This window comes from Rhyacophila brunnea, unplaced genomic scaffold, assembly GCF_057557595.1.
Source record: "Rhyacophila brunnea isolate RB1 unplaced genomic scaffold, BYU_Rbru_1.0 scaffold_7, whole genome shotgun sequence".
Taxonomy (NCBI): domain Eukaryota; kingdom Metazoa; phylum Arthropoda; class Insecta; order Trichoptera; family Rhyacophilidae; genus Rhyacophila; species Rhyacophila brunnea.
Window position 1 is genome coordinate 10,981,467 of NW_028233339.1, and position 20,069 is coordinate 11,001,535.

At 35.3% G+C, this 20,069-nt stretch overlaps 2 protein-coding genes across 2 annotated transcripts in view; one reads left to right on the plus strand and one right to left on the minus strand.

Moving 5' to 3' along the window:
- LOC147064464 (uncharacterized) overlaps positions 1 to 4,098 on the minus strand; it is a 41,544-nt gene extending 37,446 nt beyond the window's left edge. The window contains exons 1-3 of the mRNA XM_085957651.1: positions 3,870 to 4,098; positions 3,540 to 3,794; positions 1,997 to 2,236 (exon numbers count right to left, since the gene is read on the minus strand). Coding sequence (XP_085813777.1) covers positions 1,997 to 2,236; positions 3,540 to 3,794 — 495 coding nt within the window. The 5' untranslated portion in view covers positions 3,870 to 4,098. The remainder of the gene's footprint in view (positions 1 to 1,996; positions 2,237 to 3,539; positions 3,795 to 3,869) is intronic.
- A 5,995-nt stretch (positions 4,099 to 10,093) lies between these two features.
- LOC147064465 (uncharacterized) overlaps positions 10,094 to 20,069 on the plus strand; it is a 55,362-nt gene continuing 45,386 nt past the window's right edge. Inside the window, exon 1 of the mRNA XM_085957652.1 lies at positions 10,094 to 10,976. Coding sequence (XP_085813778.1) covers positions 10,529 to 10,976 — 448 coding nt within the window. The 5' untranslated portion in view covers positions 10,094 to 10,528. The remainder of the gene's footprint in view (positions 10,977 to 20,069) is intronic.

A 20,069-nucleotide genomic window follows, 5' to 3' on the forward strand; every position in this document is an offset into this window, starting at 1 on the left:
TCTTATTCTTTTTTTCTACAAAATGATTTATTCTAGTGCAGCGATACTCAACCTGCGGCCCGCGGGCCACATGCGGCCCTTTAAGCTTTTATGTGCGGCCCGAAACACATTTATTATCAGGAATTTCGTATATCTTGAGATTCATTTCGACTTTTTCGACACCCGAAGAGGATTGTCATTATGGTACACATCAAATCTGGTATAAGAGTGTTGCTATTGCACACAATTAATTTTAAAAAAAACCCTCATAATTTTTAAAATCTCAAAAATATTTTGTAAAAGTCGGTTAGTAATTAAGAAATCAATTGATACCTACCTTAATTTAATATACTAAAACATTAAAACGCAATTCGATAAGCATTTCATGGAACAAGTATTAGTTAAAATTGTCGTGATTCAATAAGGTTCCCGTAGCTTAATTGGAAAAGCATACTGGCGCGAATCCAGCAGATATACGTTCATGTCCAGAATATTTTGTAAAAAAGAGGGGGTTTCATGATTTACACCAGTAGTGATGCGGCCCGCGTTACTTTACAAATATATGTATTTGGCCGGAAGAAAAAAAAGGTTGAGTATCATTGTTCTAGTGTGTATGCATGAAATGTTTTCAAATTATGTACACCCGATCCTCTTTTTGCACGGTTTCGAAATAACACGGTTTAAAAAAATTATGATTATTTTTTATTTACACTGATTTTTTTGCTTTAACGGTTTAAAAAAGCTAAAATGAATAAAAGTAGGTATTTTCACTTCCCTCCATTTTGGTAAGAGAATTTCTCAACTGTCACTTTGTGTTTTGTTTTCTTTTTTATCGTCTGTATTTGGGATGAAGGTGGATAATTATGACACCGGAATTGTTGTCAGAAACGGCGAGGTTTATTTAACGTTAATATTATACTATATGGTTACATTTTGAATAATTTATTTTTTCCGTACGAAATAGGCATGCTCACGATTTTTTTGTTTGTCGCGATCTCCGCGCCATCTTGTGATTTTTTCCAACGAAACCGTCGTCGAAAAGAAAGCGACGTTGCAAATCTCCAACGGTTAACAAAATTTACGGCATTGCCGGCTGGGCTCTTTTATTATTATTTATTTTCGTAATCAGCGCTTTATTATTTGTTGGCTTTGATACCGATTCGGGCCTCTTCAGATACACAAAGACATCCCCAAATGGGGACCATACGGGGGTGTCACAGTATGTATGTAAGTACATATTTATGAAAAGATTCCGTTACAATGGACCGCACGCCACTGTTGTCATGCATACATACGTATATACATGGCGCCACTACTCAGTCACTTCGGTTTCGATACAAGAGGACACGCCGTGTGCTTTGGTGTCAGCGTCATTAAGCCAACGAAAAACAACAGTAAAAGGGCACGTTTATTGTCAAGGAGAGACACTGAATAAATATATTTCTCTATGCTAAATTTAATTTAAATCGAAAACTATGTATTTTTATGTAAAAATGATAAATAAATTCGATTTATTTTGAGTTGATTTTAAGTAATGGAACCTATCTATCATTTTTGTATGGGTACCTTATCTTTTTTTACACGGTTTTGCTTTGCACGGTAGTCTTAACGTATCCCTCGTGCAAAAAGAGGATCGGGTGTATATTCAAATCTAAATTAAATGTTCTCTTGCTGTTTGTCTGGTTCTAAGCCGATTTGGACGATTTCTTTTTTGTGTGCAAGCATAAGTTCTTTAGTAATATTCTTTGAATTCTACTATAAATCAAACGAATGAAAAAAAAAATACTGCACAAAACGACGTGTTGAAACTTTGGTGGACTTTTCATTTGAAATGGCTTTTGAAAAACTTTCAAGATTTGACAGCTAACCAAAAAATATTTAGCTTCTGTTCACAGAAATAATATATCTATTTTCAAAAGATTTACATTTTGCCATATTTTCAAATAATAAATATCCTAAAGAGTGTTTCACTGAATATTCACTTAATAAGCTTTCAATAAAATATCAATGTAATTACCGATTTCTTCATATCAGCATCGATATTAGAATTTCCAATGAATGTGTCTACCATTCTGTACATAGTATCCGCTTCCTTCTGACAAATATACGCCATGGACTGTTGAGGAAGCATCATGAGTAGATCGAAATAGCCGACTTTCAATTCTCGGGCCTGCTGCAGTGGCGCCGTTGTGATGAGATACTTCATCAAAACCTTTGCAGTTCCTGCCAGTTCAAAGTGTACTGGATAGCCGTCATCCTATAATATGAAATAAGATATTATAATTAAGCAATATAAATAATAAGGTAATAAACGGTTCTGGCGTAAGGTGAGACGGTCATAAACGGTTCGTTTGGGCCTATTTCCATTGACGGCCTATTGAACCCTGACGGCTAAAATTATTAAACATGGAACATGCTTTGCCTACTGATTCTCTGATGCTGTTTGTCCAAATTCGACAGACAATTTATTTGTCAAAGTAACCGATTCCAAAGGATTCAAACAATTATTATTGTAGTAGTATTGAACGTAAAATGAAAATAATCGGTACGCGTAAGTAATCAGGGTGGAGCACGGGCCTGGGACGGGCTGCTGTGCGTCTATAGTTATTCTACTTCAATTTTTCGTAATGCTTTTGTGTCGGAGATCATGAGTAAAACATGTTCCATGTTAAAAAATAATTAAAAGTGCTATTAGCTTTTCTTCACCGATGTCACAATCACGGCCGAGAATCATGATCACTCTGGAATACTGCCAGATTCTAGCTTTATACTATCCACCCGATATCGTTTCTACACATCAAATCAAATCCCAACACAGTCTACATATTTCTGGATTACAGTAGGTTGCATTGGGTATTGGTCTATTTATAAGTCTCAAACAAAAACAGCCTCAAAAACAATATACCTAGTATAGTAGTATCTACGGGGTTTTCAGTAAAATCCTTTACCTGATAACTCCAACATACTGGCATTTGCCTTCAGCCACTTTCACCTGGTACACTGTCCAGAATAATAAACTTTGCAAGGCTTTCTGGGCTGCGGCAAAGTGCGTAAGAATAATTGTATAATACAACAGCAATCTACGCTTTGTATTCAAACACTGTGGGAAAAACATGTAAATTTGATCCAGTAATGATCCATTCGAGCCTGTGACATCCCATAGAACGAGTGTTCTGTCGACTACTCTACAGTGGATGCTATTAGCACAATTTTATATTGTCAAGGTTATCTGCTAGTTCACCAATCAGCCAGGCATTGAGCCCAGTGTAAGGGAGCATCTTGGAATGCAGTAACATAATATGTATCACAATTGGTTGCCTGGAATGTAGGAGTATTTATCGTTTTGCCCTTGAATTATGTATGTATATTATATTGATCATCAGCTATATTGCTACCTACCTAATTATTTTTTATCAAATGTGTGTCAAACAATATTGATAAATACATTGTGCCAATTTTGGTAAAAGTACTCTACTGTGTAGCTAAGTTATACAAACGTCAAGATAGGTAATGCACGTAAGTTCGGTGTTTCAGCAATTTGTAAAAAGTATGTTACCTACCTTCATCAACAAGAGAATATTCTTAAAAGCTTTCAGAATAAAGGGAGAATGCTTCATATCATGATCGAGCTCTTCGTTGAATAAGATAATCAATCGTTGGATCTGACCGGCAGAAAATTTATCAATGTCAGTCTCGAGGGCTTGTAATATTCCGCGGAAGGTCTTTGTTTTGGTCGCATAGTGCACTGACGGGACATCCAAGATTTTAATAAACCGCTCCATGTTTTCGTGAGCCATTGTCATGCCGCTATTCATCTAAAAGATGCGAAACACATTAGAAACGCCACGCTATTGTGTGTAAATAACGTCACAATGTCGGACATAACTCACTTGAGGCGACTCCAAAATGGAGTTGATATACCCCGTCTAAGACACTTTTTTAAGCACCGGTAACGAGTGGATTTCACAGTTTACATAATGCATTGTAAGTACTGCGATATTTCTTGAAGAAAAACACTATTTCTAGTGTATAACTACTATAAAATATTAAACCGAAACGTGATTTTAATGACAATCAACATAGAGCACAGTTCTGGCGCGAAATAATACGATAGCTAGTGGCTACTAACCAGAGACAAAATATTGACATGTATGGACAAGTTACGAGGGAAAAAAAATATAAGAGATGACAACACAAAAACAGCTGGCTGTTGCGTTTTATCAAAATAATTATTAGGTACCCGTACAAAAGAACCTCTTTGAACCGGTAGTATTTTTTGATACCTAACTAAATGAACTTGAAATGTAAATTCAAAAATGTAAACGAAATAATTAAAATATAATTTAGCAGTTGGTTATTTCAATAAATAGTAATTTCATTAAGCCTCTGAGCCATTGACGAGCAATACTGTGGGTTTTGTAGAAGCAGTTTTTTTGTCACATGGATCGATGGATCACTGAAACAATTATTATTATCTACTGACATGCAAGTCAGAACCCCGCAGTATTGCTCGTAAATAGATCGAGATTCAAAGAGGTTGGAGTAAAAATTGCATTATATTGGTATCGAGTCAGATTACAATACTTACCATAAAACCAGTTGGCCATTTTATATTAGGTAGGTACATACGCCTGTCATTAAAAAGCTAAACCACAACGTAAGTGTGGAAAGATATTTTATATAATCGCGTCGGTGTGTCCTCTTTATAATATAGTAGGTAACACAAAACCAGCGTTCGAAATGGAAAAATTTGCAAATCGGAATGCTCGTAAATTTTTCGAAAACATTAACATAATATTTGAATACCTAATTATTTTATGCATTAGGTAGGTATATAAAAATAAATTTACCTACCTATTAGATTTTTTTGTTATATACCTACCAAGGTCAGGCGGTCAAATGGAATAACAGTACTTACCTATTTTAATCTTATGGACTGCAAGATTAGAGCATAACTTTGTTGGCGCTGCGGCAGAAATCGAAGATGAGGTTTTGTCATCAATATTATTTTGTTTTTACGATTCCGTCAACTTTCGTATAAATTTAATAAATATATTGTATGAAGTAGATTAATTTTATTACTTTTTAATAAATCACGAACAGGAAAGAAATACATGGGTATTTAATTTTTATTAATTTAATTAATATAATATTTATTAAATATATTTTTACGATTAGAACAAATTTGTGATGTACGTTTATCCCACTTATCTGGTCGATCCCTCAGACTAGAGCCCTGTGGGGGGCCCTGGTGATTTCCAAAGTTCAGTCCAATTCTCGTCTGGCAAATCGCCTCGATTCCTTTTCTTAGAGGGCTCGCACATCAGAACTCGCCGCATGCGTCTTACGACGAATTCGTCGATGTGACGTCATCGTAAACCAAGAAACAAACGTTATCAAATGGAGCTTCGCAGATTGGCCGATGCAACTGCGACGCTGCGACGCTCCTGCATGCGACGAATTGCGTTTGCTAGAGCCTGCATGTCGATATCGAAAAATGTCTACTCCGCGCATGCGCACAGCCGCACAATCGGCAATTTCTATCTCTGTCTACGCTGTCATTGCTCGCTCATCGCTGGTCACCGCGTTTGGCGTTTGTTCATACAATCAAAACAATAAAAATGGCAGACGGGAGACTTCTCCTTTTTTGCGTTTGACGTTTTCCGCTAGGCAGATGTGCGAGGTTGTAGCATGCAACATTCGCCGGCGGTCTTGGAAGTTTTGATTTATGGCCGTCAGGCACACAAGGCGAGTTGTGATGTGCGAGCCGGCTTAGTGTTAAGAGTCTATGGCCGAATGTCTTCCACTGAGTAACCACCGATCAACGTATTTCAAGGATCGAAAAATGTCAAAGGTGGTCCGACGAGTTTGATGAACAAAAGTGCCTGTTTTGATCTTCAACGAATCTCTTATTGGGGTAATAGGTTTTTAGATTCATTTGCGAAAATTCGCGTTCACATTCACTTGAAGAAATGGTAATAGATACCGACAAGTTTAGCATGAGGCTCCGCTACAACGCGACAGCTATGCAGCGAAGCCTCGCGTTAAACTTGTCGGTCTCTAAAATTCAATGTATATACCTATCAAACGCGACAGTGGCGCACCCAGGATTTAATATTGGGGGGGGCCCAAGGAGGAGAATGTAAATTAGTCCCATAGGCTCTTTTTCTTCTTCAGAGCCTAATTTCTCGTTGTCTATTGCACTCGGTGTACCTACACCATGGTCCCCATATCCTGAAACGGGCCCTCAGGCTAGGATATTTGGCGGGCCCCCTACCTATCGCTAAGATTAAACGCAGTGTGAAACACTAAATTGATGTTTTTCAAGTGTTTTAGTTCAAATTAAGGGTACTTATACAGTGAATTATTGGCGATTTTCAATACATCCACTTTAATAATGGAGCTGTCGAGTATCGACACATAATAATCAAAAAATATATTACACAATTATATAAGTAATTGAAAATGTTCATGGCCATGCAGTATAATAGCGCCGCAGGCGACTTTTTTTACCATTAAGGCTAATTTATGATGTGTGTTTATCTCACTTATCTGGTCAACCCGACACGCCGGGCCCCCAGGCTAGAGCCATGTCAGCCCTCCCCAGCCATGACCTACACCACTCCGGAATTCGGGTGGACACCGAGAATTTTTTGACAGTTCCATTAGGGATTGAGTTTCTAAAAAAACCTGACATTAGTGTTTCGAAATTTTTGTGTTAGAAAATAAAATCTAAGAAATTGTTCTAAAAAGGGTGCTGGAGAATTACAAATCATTTTTTCGTCAGTGTTTTTATTTGTCTAAGCTTAAATTTCAATTTCAATGGTTAAAATCATTCTGATAATTTTCATGTTTGGGGGGTGTCAGGGCCCATTGCCCCCCCCCTGGGTGCGCCACTGTAACCACCTCACTTCAGTGTCAAAAAGAAGCTAAGTACGAATGTACCAAGCTTCCATAGAAATGCAGTTTTGCATGTTTTTTTTTAAATGCCTGTTTTTAAAGGTCTGGATTTGATGAAATTTACCATATTAGTCTAGTACAGGTTTTAGCACTGCGGTAATGTTTTCGAAACTATACAGATTCCCTGTGTAAATAAAACAGTGCGTAGATATAATGTTAGGGTTTCTTGTTTTCGCGAAGGTAACAAATCCTTTAAATGAGCCTAACATTGACGGAGCACCATCCATACAAATTCCTCCATGATATTTTAGATTGTTCTAAATATGAAGAAATAGAATCAAAAACATCTTGTCATGTCGTACGCTCGGTGAGTTCTTTGCAGCATAGATATTGATCCACTATTTTGTTTTAATTTATGAAACGAAAACCTGTGAGGCCAACGGTAGACGCGTGCGATCGATTCGGCAACATCGAAATCACATTAGATCTTTCATCGGCTTTCATCGGCTATTTCGTGGATTTTTCTGCTTTTATCATTATTTTCGCGGTGACCTTGCAACAAGCCAGCGGCGCACCGGTTAACAACCACTGGTCTAGAGCCAGAATATTTATGCTGAATTCCACCGAAAAAAATGTTTTTTTTTTTTAATTTACACCACCACCGACTGTGGTGGGCATGGCCCCCACATCATGAATGTTTGGCGGGTCCCCTTACCTGTCACCAGGGTTAAGGGGAATGTGATGTTCTACAGTAGTGTTCCCAAATGGTATTCCGTGGATTTATCTATATTGTTAAATAATTCCCTTGAATTCTTGATTTGTCGGACCTCATATCATATTATCGATCGTTATCATACTATGAACCACTGGTCGCGACCCCCTCTTGTGGTAGCCAAGTAGCATTCGACCCTTCGATATTGGATAAATAACCATTTTTATTTTTCTAGAAACACTAAAAATAATTGTAATATAAAATGATACACGTGAATTATTATCATGTAGGTACGTATATCATATTTTCATCATACTTCATATTTTTTATGTTAATTTTGATTAAGTAGTATAGCGCCACATGCGATTTTTATTTTTATAATATAACAAATTTCTGGTGTGTGTTTATTTCACAATTAGACAAGCCGCCACGCCGGGCCCTCTTAAGCCCGGGCCCCCAGGCTGTAGCCCTGTCAGCCCATGGTGGTGGGTGTAGTCGTACTTTTCGCCGAATTTTTATCGTCGATTTTGGGTTTTTTAATAGTGTAATAAAGTTCCAAAATATTAATTGAAAATGGAAAGAAAGTATTATTGCATTTAACTTATAGGTACACAAACCTACCTAACAGAACACAGCCTAATTTCTCGTTTATCGGACTTTTGTCTATTGCACACGGTGTACACCACTCCGGAATTCGGGTGGACACCGAGAATTTATTGACATTTCCATTAGGGATTGAGTTTCTAAAAAAACCCGACATTAGTGTTTCGAAATTTTTGTGTTAGAAATTAAAATCTAAGAAATTTTTCTAGAGGGTGCTGGAGAATTTCAAATCATTTTTTTGCCGTGTTTTTATTTGTCTAATCTATTGGCTTTCAATTTCAATGTTTTTGGGGGGGGCCAAGGCCCCTTGGCCCCCCCCCTGGGTGCGCTACTGAAACGCGATAGTTTTTCAGGATATCTATGTCTTTTCATTTGAGACGATTCAGGAAAATTAACTTGTAGTATGTAAGCGCGAACATTGTTTCTTCTGATTGAACCATTAAAAATACCGTGAAAAGGGGTGCCGGAACGCCATTCCACCGCGTTACATGACAAAAAAGCCCTGCTACTGTGTATGTATTAATTGTTATGTCGTCACCCAGTGTCTAACTCGTTGTATGGGGAAATATTTATTTGGCATTTTAATTGCCAACGATCATCATGCAAACATGTACACACATGCATGCAGTTGGTGTCTCTTTAGTAGGCATTTACATGTTTTAGGAATCAAAAAAGATGTCCAGGAGAAAATAGACATCATGGAGAAAGAATCCAGAGACTTGGATTCATAAGAGCATAACGTCGTTGTTCCAAACAATGGTACTTAATCAAAAGTGGAGATTGGTTTGATGATTTCCAACATTCACATAGAAAACGAGATTGGTTTATATAAAAAGTGAATTTAAAAAAATCCGTTGCTATTCAAAGTCAACAGGTTTTTTTTAAACATTTATTGGCACAAACATTAAAGACTAATTTTTAAGCTTTTCTTTAAAAAAAACATAGGCTAATTTAAAAATTCTGTTCCGGTTCAAAGTCTGGGCTTTTTTAGCTTTTCTTGTATCAATTTTTTTTACCTGTGAATTTTACAAATTTCGTTCCGAGGAGAGAACTGAGAGCCCAAAGGACAGAAGAGATGCATTTTAAAATTATTACCGGCGAAAAGAAATTCCGTTCCGGTACAAATTGGTTTGGAAGATGGGAAATTAATATTGACTTAGGTAGGTACTTGTTTTTTTATAAACTTCACAGTGTTACCTACCTGTTTAACTAAATAAATGAAAAGGGTTGGTATTTCGGCACTGAGGTAGTTTATTAATGTAATTAATATATAATAGTATTATATTTTTACTAGACAGTTCACGGAATTTACTATGCTTAGTACTCTTAGGAGGCGTTCGTATCGGTTATTAGTTTATAACAGTAACATGCGTACGCCCCACGTCAGGCGCAATTTAAATGTTTTGGGAGGAAAAAAGGTTATCTTGAAAACCATTTGAAGACGAAGCATAGCACAAGGATCGCACCAATTTTCTTCCGAGTTGTACCTACATGTAACGTAATATACCTACATATCCACTTACGAAAGTTAATTTAAAAATAATATTGCCTATCTATGTGCATTTTTTATTTGAAGCAATTCATTTTTTTTTCAGAATTAGTTAGGTAACTATAAAATTTTGATGGGGGGACATGGAGATTTTTAAAGCGTTGAAGTGGGGCTTGGCAGAAATAAGGTTGGGAAACACTGGTTTATAATATGTACCTACCTAATATTAAATCAATCTGTGGATACACAATTCAGTCAATCTAATTGGTAAATACATAAATACGATGTGGATGATATTATCATGTATAAAAAGCTGCTATAGAAGTTTCTCTTGGCCACCAGCTGATATAGGTATCTACTTCCTCGCGAAGAATCGATCGCGCTTCGTAACATTCATTCAATTTTACGTCAGTGGCAAATGACTCTCCGCTAGAGAAGCACTTTCCCGCCAATAATGAAACAAAACACAGAAAGTTTCGCGCGTGTTTTAAATATTTTTGAGTTCATTAATCATTTTTTAGCCCCTATCAAAACATGGCTACATAAATAACAGATTTAAATTTAGAATTTATTAACATTCAAAATAGTGTGGAACCATTTTAAATTTACTAATAACGAGTTGTTTTATCCGAATGATAAAAAAGCGCGCGGAGATTATAATAAATAGGTATACTAATATATAGATTATTATAAAAATAAGTGAAGGAAAATAAACACGAATTTATTCATTTTAAAATGAAAATATCAATACTTATAATATTAATTAATGATACTAATTTGATAAAGTGACGGTCGGTTATTATTGGTGTATTATTTTGACTAACTGGGATTACATTGGTATCACGATGCCCGGAAACTCTTCCAATTATTGGACGTCGATGGATTTCGGCAGTGAAGACGAAGACACATCGGCCTCAAAAACTCCATCAACGCGCGTTTACGTTGATCCGTGGGACTTAGAAAATTACGCCTTCATGAGACGACATTTGGAAACAACTCCAGAACCAAGTTCCCCGCCCAGTCCAACCGGAGAACCGACATCATCCACGTTTTACTATGTCCCAAACGGAAGAGATTATAGGAGCGAAGCAAGGAGTGCCGGTTCTATGCAAAGGACTCTGTTATCGGCCGATTCTCCAACTCTATTTGCCGGTATAGATGAAGTGGATTTCCACAATGATAACTTCGAGATGCCTTCGATGTCTGATACGAACCAAGGGATTTATTACCATCATCTGTACGAAGATTTCGGACTGGACCGGAAGCTGATTGTTCCGCGGCCGATGTTCACAGGTATGTATAGGTATTTCATGCGGAAACGCGGTCACGCATATTAACTACAAAAATAGAATCATAGAGACAATACAAAACACGTAAATCGGCACCAAATAATTCCTACGTAGGTAAACACAGGTGTCGGATTAAAAACAAGTGACTTGATTGCACAAATGTATTGAAATATAATAAATAAACACTAAATTAATAATTAATGCTTCTCTAAATAACCAATTGCTTCAAAATAGTAATTTAAAAATGGAATACTTACGTATTTTATCTAACTTAAAACGATAATAAATAAGCCAATGAATATCTACCAATTATTGAAATATCTAATCGTAACCATTCTCGATTCACTACTGAAATATGCCTCTGTCTCCACTCTTGTTTGGTCCTTGACTTTTCTTTACCACGTTACCCTTAAGGAGTTTTAATGTCTTATTGGTACCACTGGCTGATGAAATTTGTCCAGTGATGATCTGTTATTCGAACGATTTATCCTGTCCAATGTCTATCCCCATTTCAAGATCTTTACGTTTTGTTTTGATTTATTTTTCGATCCACGCTCGTTATATCTAATCAGTTAGATAGTGTAGGTACATAAAAAATCGGAATTCAGGACGTTCATAATATGACATTTTAACTTTTTAAAACTGTTCATAATCAGCAAAGTTAAATAAACACGTTTTGTATAGTGAATAGTGAATACAATTTCGAAAACAAAATAAGTACACAGAACATCACTGAAAATGTATATGTCTCTTAGGAGCGCATTGATTAGTCTCGTACCCCTCGCTAATGGTGCCTGATACGCTTGGCACGTGGAAACTGTTCTAATCCAGAAGAGTCATGTCTGCGACCGTTTAGTTAATAATTGACGGTCCAACATGACATACCTCTACATAGCGCATTGTGTCACTTTTCATTTTTGGACCACTTTTGTAGTTAATACCTATGTTTTGCATTCATACACTGTAGGCAGGGATTGCAATAACGGTATTTCAAAACCGTTATTCCAGTAATTATCAATACCGAAATACCGGTTTTAAAAATCCATATTACTGGAATTTTCGGTATTAAGAAAGCACACTCCTTTACGTTTGTGAAAATGAATTGTAAGTTATGTGCTGCTAAAATGCAAATATATTGAGTGAATCCAATAGAAGTGAAAAATTAACAAAACAAATTTCATCAAATATATATTTATATGTGTAATTGTCGCGATGAATTATCATAATATTATTTCGAAATAGAAAACATCCGTGACAAAAATGTTCAATTATTCTATAATAATTATTGATGACTGTACAAGCGTTGAATTTAGGAAGCTTTTCCTGCAGCCGTGACTTATTTTATTTGCACTTGATGAACTTTTGAGGGCTTTAGCTAAAATTATCAATGTATTCAAATTATTTGTAAAAAATTACTAGTTCTACAATAATTATGATGAATACATATTTTTAAATGTCAACATAGTAAATGTAGGTATGTAGGTTTTTGCTATAAAATAATATTTAAAAAAGATTTTAATAGCTATATTTTATTGATATGCACCTACTTCTGTCTTTTTAATGTTTAAGAGATACAGGTATTAATACCGGTATTCAATAAGAAATACCGAAAAAACGGTATTGACATTTTCATTCGGTATTGGAATCCCTAACTATAGGTATGTATTACTACTATGACCTATTCGAGGATCAACCTATCAAATTATTTTTCGGCAACCCCATGACGAAATTGAGTGTGAAGCGGATTTTTATTAATTTTGTCGAGGTTCCAATGATTCGATAAAAGATACGTGACAAATCGTTTTCTAACCCCTATAAAATAAAGTTCAAAGTTATCTGTTCACATCAAACGAATGGGATTGATATTATTATGTTAGTTATATTATTTTGTTTTCTATATTTTTACCATAATAAAGTTTTTGAAGGTATACTTCTTTTGGCGCATTTGGGAAATCAGATCAGAATATATTTTTGGCGTGTGACATGTAACACATAATTTATTTTTTCACACGAAAAAAAAAACGCATTCGATTGGATGCGAACTACCGATTGTTCGGTTAACAGCCGAACGCACTACCTTTACGCCACAGTATGATACTGCAATAGTGACGATTATACAGTATAATATTATAGTTTAGAATTGTTCCGTTGCCTAGGCAGCGAATTTATTATTGTCGGCCATTTGCAATTCCTTACGTGAACAAACGATTAAACGTCAGAGTGACAGTTGGTACTTTAAAAATAATAACAACGAGAAACCATTATATACTTTAGTAATAGTAAGTAAATAAGTTAAAGTGTATAAAAATAAACCAACGGCGTTCCAATAAGCGGTCATTTTTATTGAGTGTGTAATTTAACAAGATAAAAGAGCTAGTCAAAGAATCTAGTTTATCACAAGTTTTGTTTTTGTTTTGTTACGCCAAAGAAGTATAACTTCTAACGCGCGTAGATAAGTATACACACCGATTTTTTTATATTTAAATGCATTTTATGTAATACAATACAGGAACAAAATAATGAGTCATTTCAAAATGTATTTTTATGCATGTATCAATAATGTATGCATCAAAACAAGCTTTTAATTCATATTTCCGGAAATTAAAATAAAATCATCTTTTTGTTTAATTATATTCTTGGTCCACATACTTTCGGGTGGGCATCATAGAGATAATAATATAGCGAATGGACAAAATACGATTTGAAGAGTTACTCCTCAATCATTTGTAATTGTATCATTTATCATGTATGGCACTACAACCCTTGGCGGGTCTCGGCCTCCTTCAAAAACTTCTGCATTTTCATGTGCCACGTGATCTTTTTGCCCCTATAAAGTGTGTACAGCTACTCATTATACTCGTACCTTGAATTCCAAATGCCACTTTCTTGAACAGCACTAAAAATTCTTCTCAAAACTCTTCTTTCAAAGATATCCATATTTCTCTCATTCTCACCCCTGAGTGCCCAGCATTCTGATCTATAATTATGTTAATATACTATTTGTATTGATAACTTTACTATACCTACCAAATGACTGACCTTGGATTTTAATAATAATGCGCATTGATATCAGTTCAAAATCATAATAACATTTTCAGATTAATATCCGTTAGTACATACATACAACCATTATATCATAAACATAATTATAAATATTCAGTATAGGTACATAACAATCTATCAGTGACGAGGGATGGAGGTAGGCTGTTAAGAATCGTCATAAATAGTCCACACTAAACTTTGCCAATCATACTTAGTTTTCATTGGACTAAGAATACAATTTGCAGATGGTGTTGGTTAGTTTTTAAAATTCAATTAAGCCCTGCCTAACCATACCATAGTAGTTTGGGTATGTTACGGGCGATCCGACAAAAATAATGCACACTTAGACTATATATACATCTTTTTCAGACATACCACTTATTTGTTTTCATTACATTAAGAATACATATTACAGATGGTGTTAGTTTTTTTGTAAATTCATTAAGCCCTGCCCAACCAAACCACAATCGATAAAAAATATTCTTCTATTTATAAAATAGGTATATTAAATTATGTATGGTTTAATGGCATAATTTTAGATATTTTATAGATAAAAGAATATTTTTTACTATTATCTATTACTTACAGCTTCTATTAGGCAGGGCTTAATTGAATTAAAAATACTGACAAACACTATCTACAGTCTACACATTATATTCTTGGTTCAATGAAAATAAATATGTTTGACTGCCAAATTTTAATGTGCACTATTTATGTTGGATCTTAACAGCCTACCTCCACCCTTCGCCACTGCAATCTATTAATTATGAAATAAATACATAAATTTTATATTATCCCAAAAATGAATATTGGGTAAGTAGATACTGTAGGTAAATTCTTATTCGGATAGTTTAATTGAGAGTAATATCAAAATTCAAAGAAAATCGTTTCTTGAAATCATGTAATCGTCTCTGTTCTGGCAGAACACACTAACTGGAGTATACTAGTTTTGAGTAATTTGACTTTGAAGTTGTTAAAATGTTTGAAATGGTCTGTCATGTGAGTTTATTAAGTAATCGTTAAAAGGATGACTTTAAAATAAAGACTGTTTATTTATTAAGAAGGTTTCCAGACGGTAAAGTTTGAAATAAGGAATATTTTGGTATAACTAACTCAATATGTCATTTTTTCGAATTAGTGTCTTCTGCCAGAACAGTGACGTCATTATGTATGTGGAATGTAGGTAACTATTTAATAGGTAGGAAGATGAATTAGGTATCTACTTAATTTTGAGTAGGTGGGTACCTACTCTTTTACTGGGTAAACTGAGTTGCATTCAAGTAGCTAATGTAGCAATTATTGTCTTATTCAACATAGTTTATTTATAATAAATCATTATTCGTGACGTTATGTATAGTTATAGACTTATATATATATATATATATTGACAGGTAGGTATATCTCACATAGTATGACAAGTGGTTGCTTACTGATTAGTGATTACAGAATGAATATTTTTTCCTTCCTACTTAGATTCATTTTCTATAATGACGTCATCATGAAAATTCTTCATAAACAATCGCAGGATATTGCTATGGAGAATATACGTTTCTCGCATAACAATTATTATTTGGAGTTCATTGGCACATCGGGCATAACATTTGGTGAGTATATTTCACTAAAAAAATAGTCAAAAGAAAATCGATCATCGTAATTCGTGAATAAACTTCACATTGTAGTATTAACGTAAGGTGTACTTACGACCATGGCCCCCACAAGGGGGGGCTGACAGGGCTCCAGCCTGGGGGCCCGACCTGGCAAATTGACCAGCCAAGTGAGATAAACACACATCACAAAATTGCACTAATAGTAAAAAAAATGGGCGCTATTTCACTTAAAGCAAAATTAAAAGCGTATGGTTGTGCGATGCAATTTTTGATTATTGTTTTTCAATATTCGATAACTCCATAATTCAAGTGGGTGTATTAGAAATACAAAAAAAAACGCTAAAAATACCCTAATTTTTACCTCGAACTCTATTTGGAATACACCTTTAGCGATAGGTAGGGGGGGCCGCCAAAGATTCTAGCCTGGGGGCCCGCTTCAGGATGTGGGGGACATGCTTACGACCCTTGTATACCTATATATATTTTTTGTAATTATCGAAAGTCTCTGTTGAAATGTATGACGACATTTTTTTATCACTTATAATGATCAAAATGCTGTTTCGTCCATGTTTATATAAAATGAGTTATGATTAGCATTATTTTACACAGGTAAATTAAAATAGATAGTTATAATATATCAGTTCATTTTTGTCCGATGAGTACTTAAATTACATTGCTACTCCCTGGAAAGAGCTTCGTGACATCATAGAGGGAGCTGCCCTAATTTTAAAAAGCACAAATTGTAGGAAATATCAATATTTATAGTATGTACCTATTGTACAATTTTTTTTTATTCATTCTGAATTACGTAGTACATATTACTCGTCGGTTTAGCCTCTCAGTTTTATTTAAGATTTTACCCTTGGTTGAATTTAAGACAGTATGGAATGTCGACATAATTTTTTTTTTTTGCTTGAGTAGGGACTCGACTATCTTTAAAGTTTAATTTTTTTATTTTCAAGTATTATAGAAATGCTGTAGACATACTCTATGTATCGAGATTTTTAAGTAACAATTTGCTTCTTTAGACTACCCGCCTATTACGCCATCTGGTGGTTGATTTTTATCAGGGAACTCAGAAATAGTGGGAACTGAAACACATAACGGGTAATAAAAAATGTGATAGCAGATAACCGACTCGAGTAAGGAAGAATCCGGGTTAAACTTACACACGTGTCACGTTTTACGTCGAATACTGAAAACTGCTTTCGGTTTATGCATTTACGCTTATTTAATGTTGGTGTATTACACACACTATTGCACGTGCATAATGCGTGCTTCATTTTCGTAGGACACTCACACATTCAAAAGCCTGTATCAACATGCGGCGTATTGAATATAGCCTATCGGTATTCTATTTATTATCTGTTCTGTGATTTTTACACATCTATGCCCCGCGCAGGCATTCCACGCCAACTGGCTTCAACATTTTCTACGACGGAAGGTTAACAATCGGTCGAACGCTGCGTTCGTTGGTTCATGACGGCGCAGACTTTTATTGGTTTAAGTTTAAATTCTAATGGATTTAAGTTTTGTACTATTCCATTTGAGGAATTGTGTACCATTACTCAAATGGAGAAGTACAATACTTAAATCCATTAGAATTTAAATTCAAATTCCATCAAGTATTTCGGTCGATAGTATTAATATTTTATTGGCTGAAACTTTTGGGACACTGAAGTTGACATTCTAAACAACAGGACACCATAAATAACGCATTTACCGCCAAAATATCCCGTATGTCTTTTTGGGCTGGCACTTATTGTCTCTCTGTAATTTTATTATTGACTAGGTACATTATTATTTTTTTAAGAATTAGAAAGTGGCAAAAATTAACAAGACTAATTAATATTCACAGTTGATATTTCATGCGTAATAAATATGGCAGAAATCAATTATTCAATTTGCTGGCCATTACCATAAAAATGTCAGTAAGTACGTGATTGATAGTCGTGATTCAAATACTAAAACATGTCATTCATTTATATTTATACGAAGGTATCCGTACTATACTTTCTCGCAATAAATTGCAATGGCTCAATCGACGTTGTCTATTTCCATTTTGAACGATTCGATTGACAGTGAATCGAACGAGTATTTTTTTAAAGCTGGCGGTGCACCTCACTACTTATTATTGTTGTGAACAATCACAATAATTAATCGATAAGCGATAACAATAGCAGAAAGTTTCGCCCGCCTCTAGCCAGTCGATCCACCGTGAAGTTTGAAAAAGAATTATTTACATTTACATTTTTTTACGCTGGGTAAACCATGCGTTGAAAATCTGAATTTAAATTTGGAACACTTACACTTTAATGTCGAATGAAATTAAAGATTTTTAAGAAACCCTTTTCTATGTAGTATGCAAAATAGATACTACTTATTAAAAGTGAAGCTGAAAAAAAACTAAAACTTATTAAATTAGTTACGAGGGTGGGTCAATAATTCCTTAGAAAAAAGCATTAAAACAGTTTTTATTTTTGTATTTTTTTTTTTATTTCTCAACATAATCTCCTTGGAGCTCAATACACTTGGTTAGACGTTTCTCAATTTTTTTTAAACCGTCAGAAAAATAAGTTTTCGGAAGGTCCTCAAAATAAGCCTTTGTCCGATCGATGACTTCTTCATTTGAAAAAAAACGTTGTCCACTTAGCCATTTTTTTAAGTTTGGGAAAAGGAAAAAGTCACTGGGTGCTAAATCTGGCGAATACGGTGGGTGGTCGACCAATTCGAACTTCAATTCTTCAATTTTAGCCATTGATCGTAAACATGTGTGAACACGGGCATTGTCCTGATGAAAGAGGATTTTTTTCCTGTTTAAATGAGGCCGTTTTTCTTCAATTTTGTTTTTTAGCTGGTCCAATAAAGATGCATAATAATCCCCTGTTATTGTTTTTCCTTTTTCCAAATAGTCAACGAAAATAATTTCACGTGCATCCCAAAATACAGTAGCCATAACCTTACCAGCTGATTTTACGGTTTTCGCCTTCTTTGGACATGGTTTGCCTTCGCAATCCACTGCTTTGACTGTTCTTTCGTCTCGGGAGTATAGTGGTGTATCCATGTTTCATCTACAGTCACAAAGCGACGAAAAAATTCATCCGGATTGCGTTGCATGAGCGACAACAGGGCTTTAGAGGCCACCACCCTACTGCGTTTATTGTCGACTGTGAGCAAACGCGGCACCCATCTTGCAGAAATATTTTTCATGCCCAATTTGTCATGTAAAATAGAAATGACGCTACCTTTTGAGATCCCTGTAACCTCAATTATCTCACTCAACTTTAATCTTCGGTCACTTAACACCATATCGTGGATTTTATTGATCATTTCTGGTGTAGTCACCTCTACAGGACGTCCTGAGCGTGGTTCATCCTTTGTTGATGTACGACCACGTTTAAATTCATTTAACCAGTTATAAATAGTTGCAAGGGAAGGAGCAGATGTGCCGTGAACTAAATCCAACTCATTTTTTATTTCCTTTGCTGTTAACCCTTTTATATTAAAATGTTTAATAACAGCTCTAAACTCAATTTTCTCCATTTTCCATTTTCCACAAGCAAATTTTTTTTTTAAATGTACGAGAAACACACAACAACCCGACCAATCTGATTGAAACTTCGCAGCATACTGAATCGGTAGTGCCGCTGCATGAAAACAAACCGCTTACAGTACTAGTCGCGCCACCTGTCGGCTTTTCTAAGGACTTATTGACCCACCCTCGTACATTACTGATTCATTTGTAGAAAAAGCACAATGTTATCACCCGCATCTGTCAAAAACTGCAAGCACCTTTTAGCTTCTCTCAATCAATCCATTTCATTGATTATATTGCCAAAATAAATCTTGAAACAACTTTGGATTTGTGAAACATAATTATTAAACTGTACAATCCGTCAAACGTATATTACAACAAAATTCATAAAAAAACAATCTGTCAAAGATGAGAGCTGTAAAAAGTTTAAAGCTGGCCATCTTTCAATGCGCCAACGTACACAACAATATTTTTCTTTGGTTACAAATTCATTCATATCAATAACGTTGTGAAATAGTTGCCACCTAGTAGTGTATTTGGAAACCTCACACAAGGTTCAAATAACTACTTAGTAATTTTTTTCCATTGACTACAGTTCGATATGGATCTTGGCCGCCTCACCATGAGGTTTTTAATAGTTTTTTTTTTACGAGAAATGGGTGTCAGCCACTTGCTTAACCTGTCAGATGCGTGGTCTGGATTGAAACACACATTGACGAATAACATGTGAATTTTGTCAGACCTGGGATTGGAATCCGACACTGACGACTTAGGTACTAACAGGATACTTTATCGCTCGGCTATAGGTATACATAGTGCAAACTGTTTGGTACTACCTAAGGTACACCCACGGTGGCCGCGCGGCTTAACCGTTGGACTATCACGCCGTGGGTCCCAGGTTCGAATCCTGGGT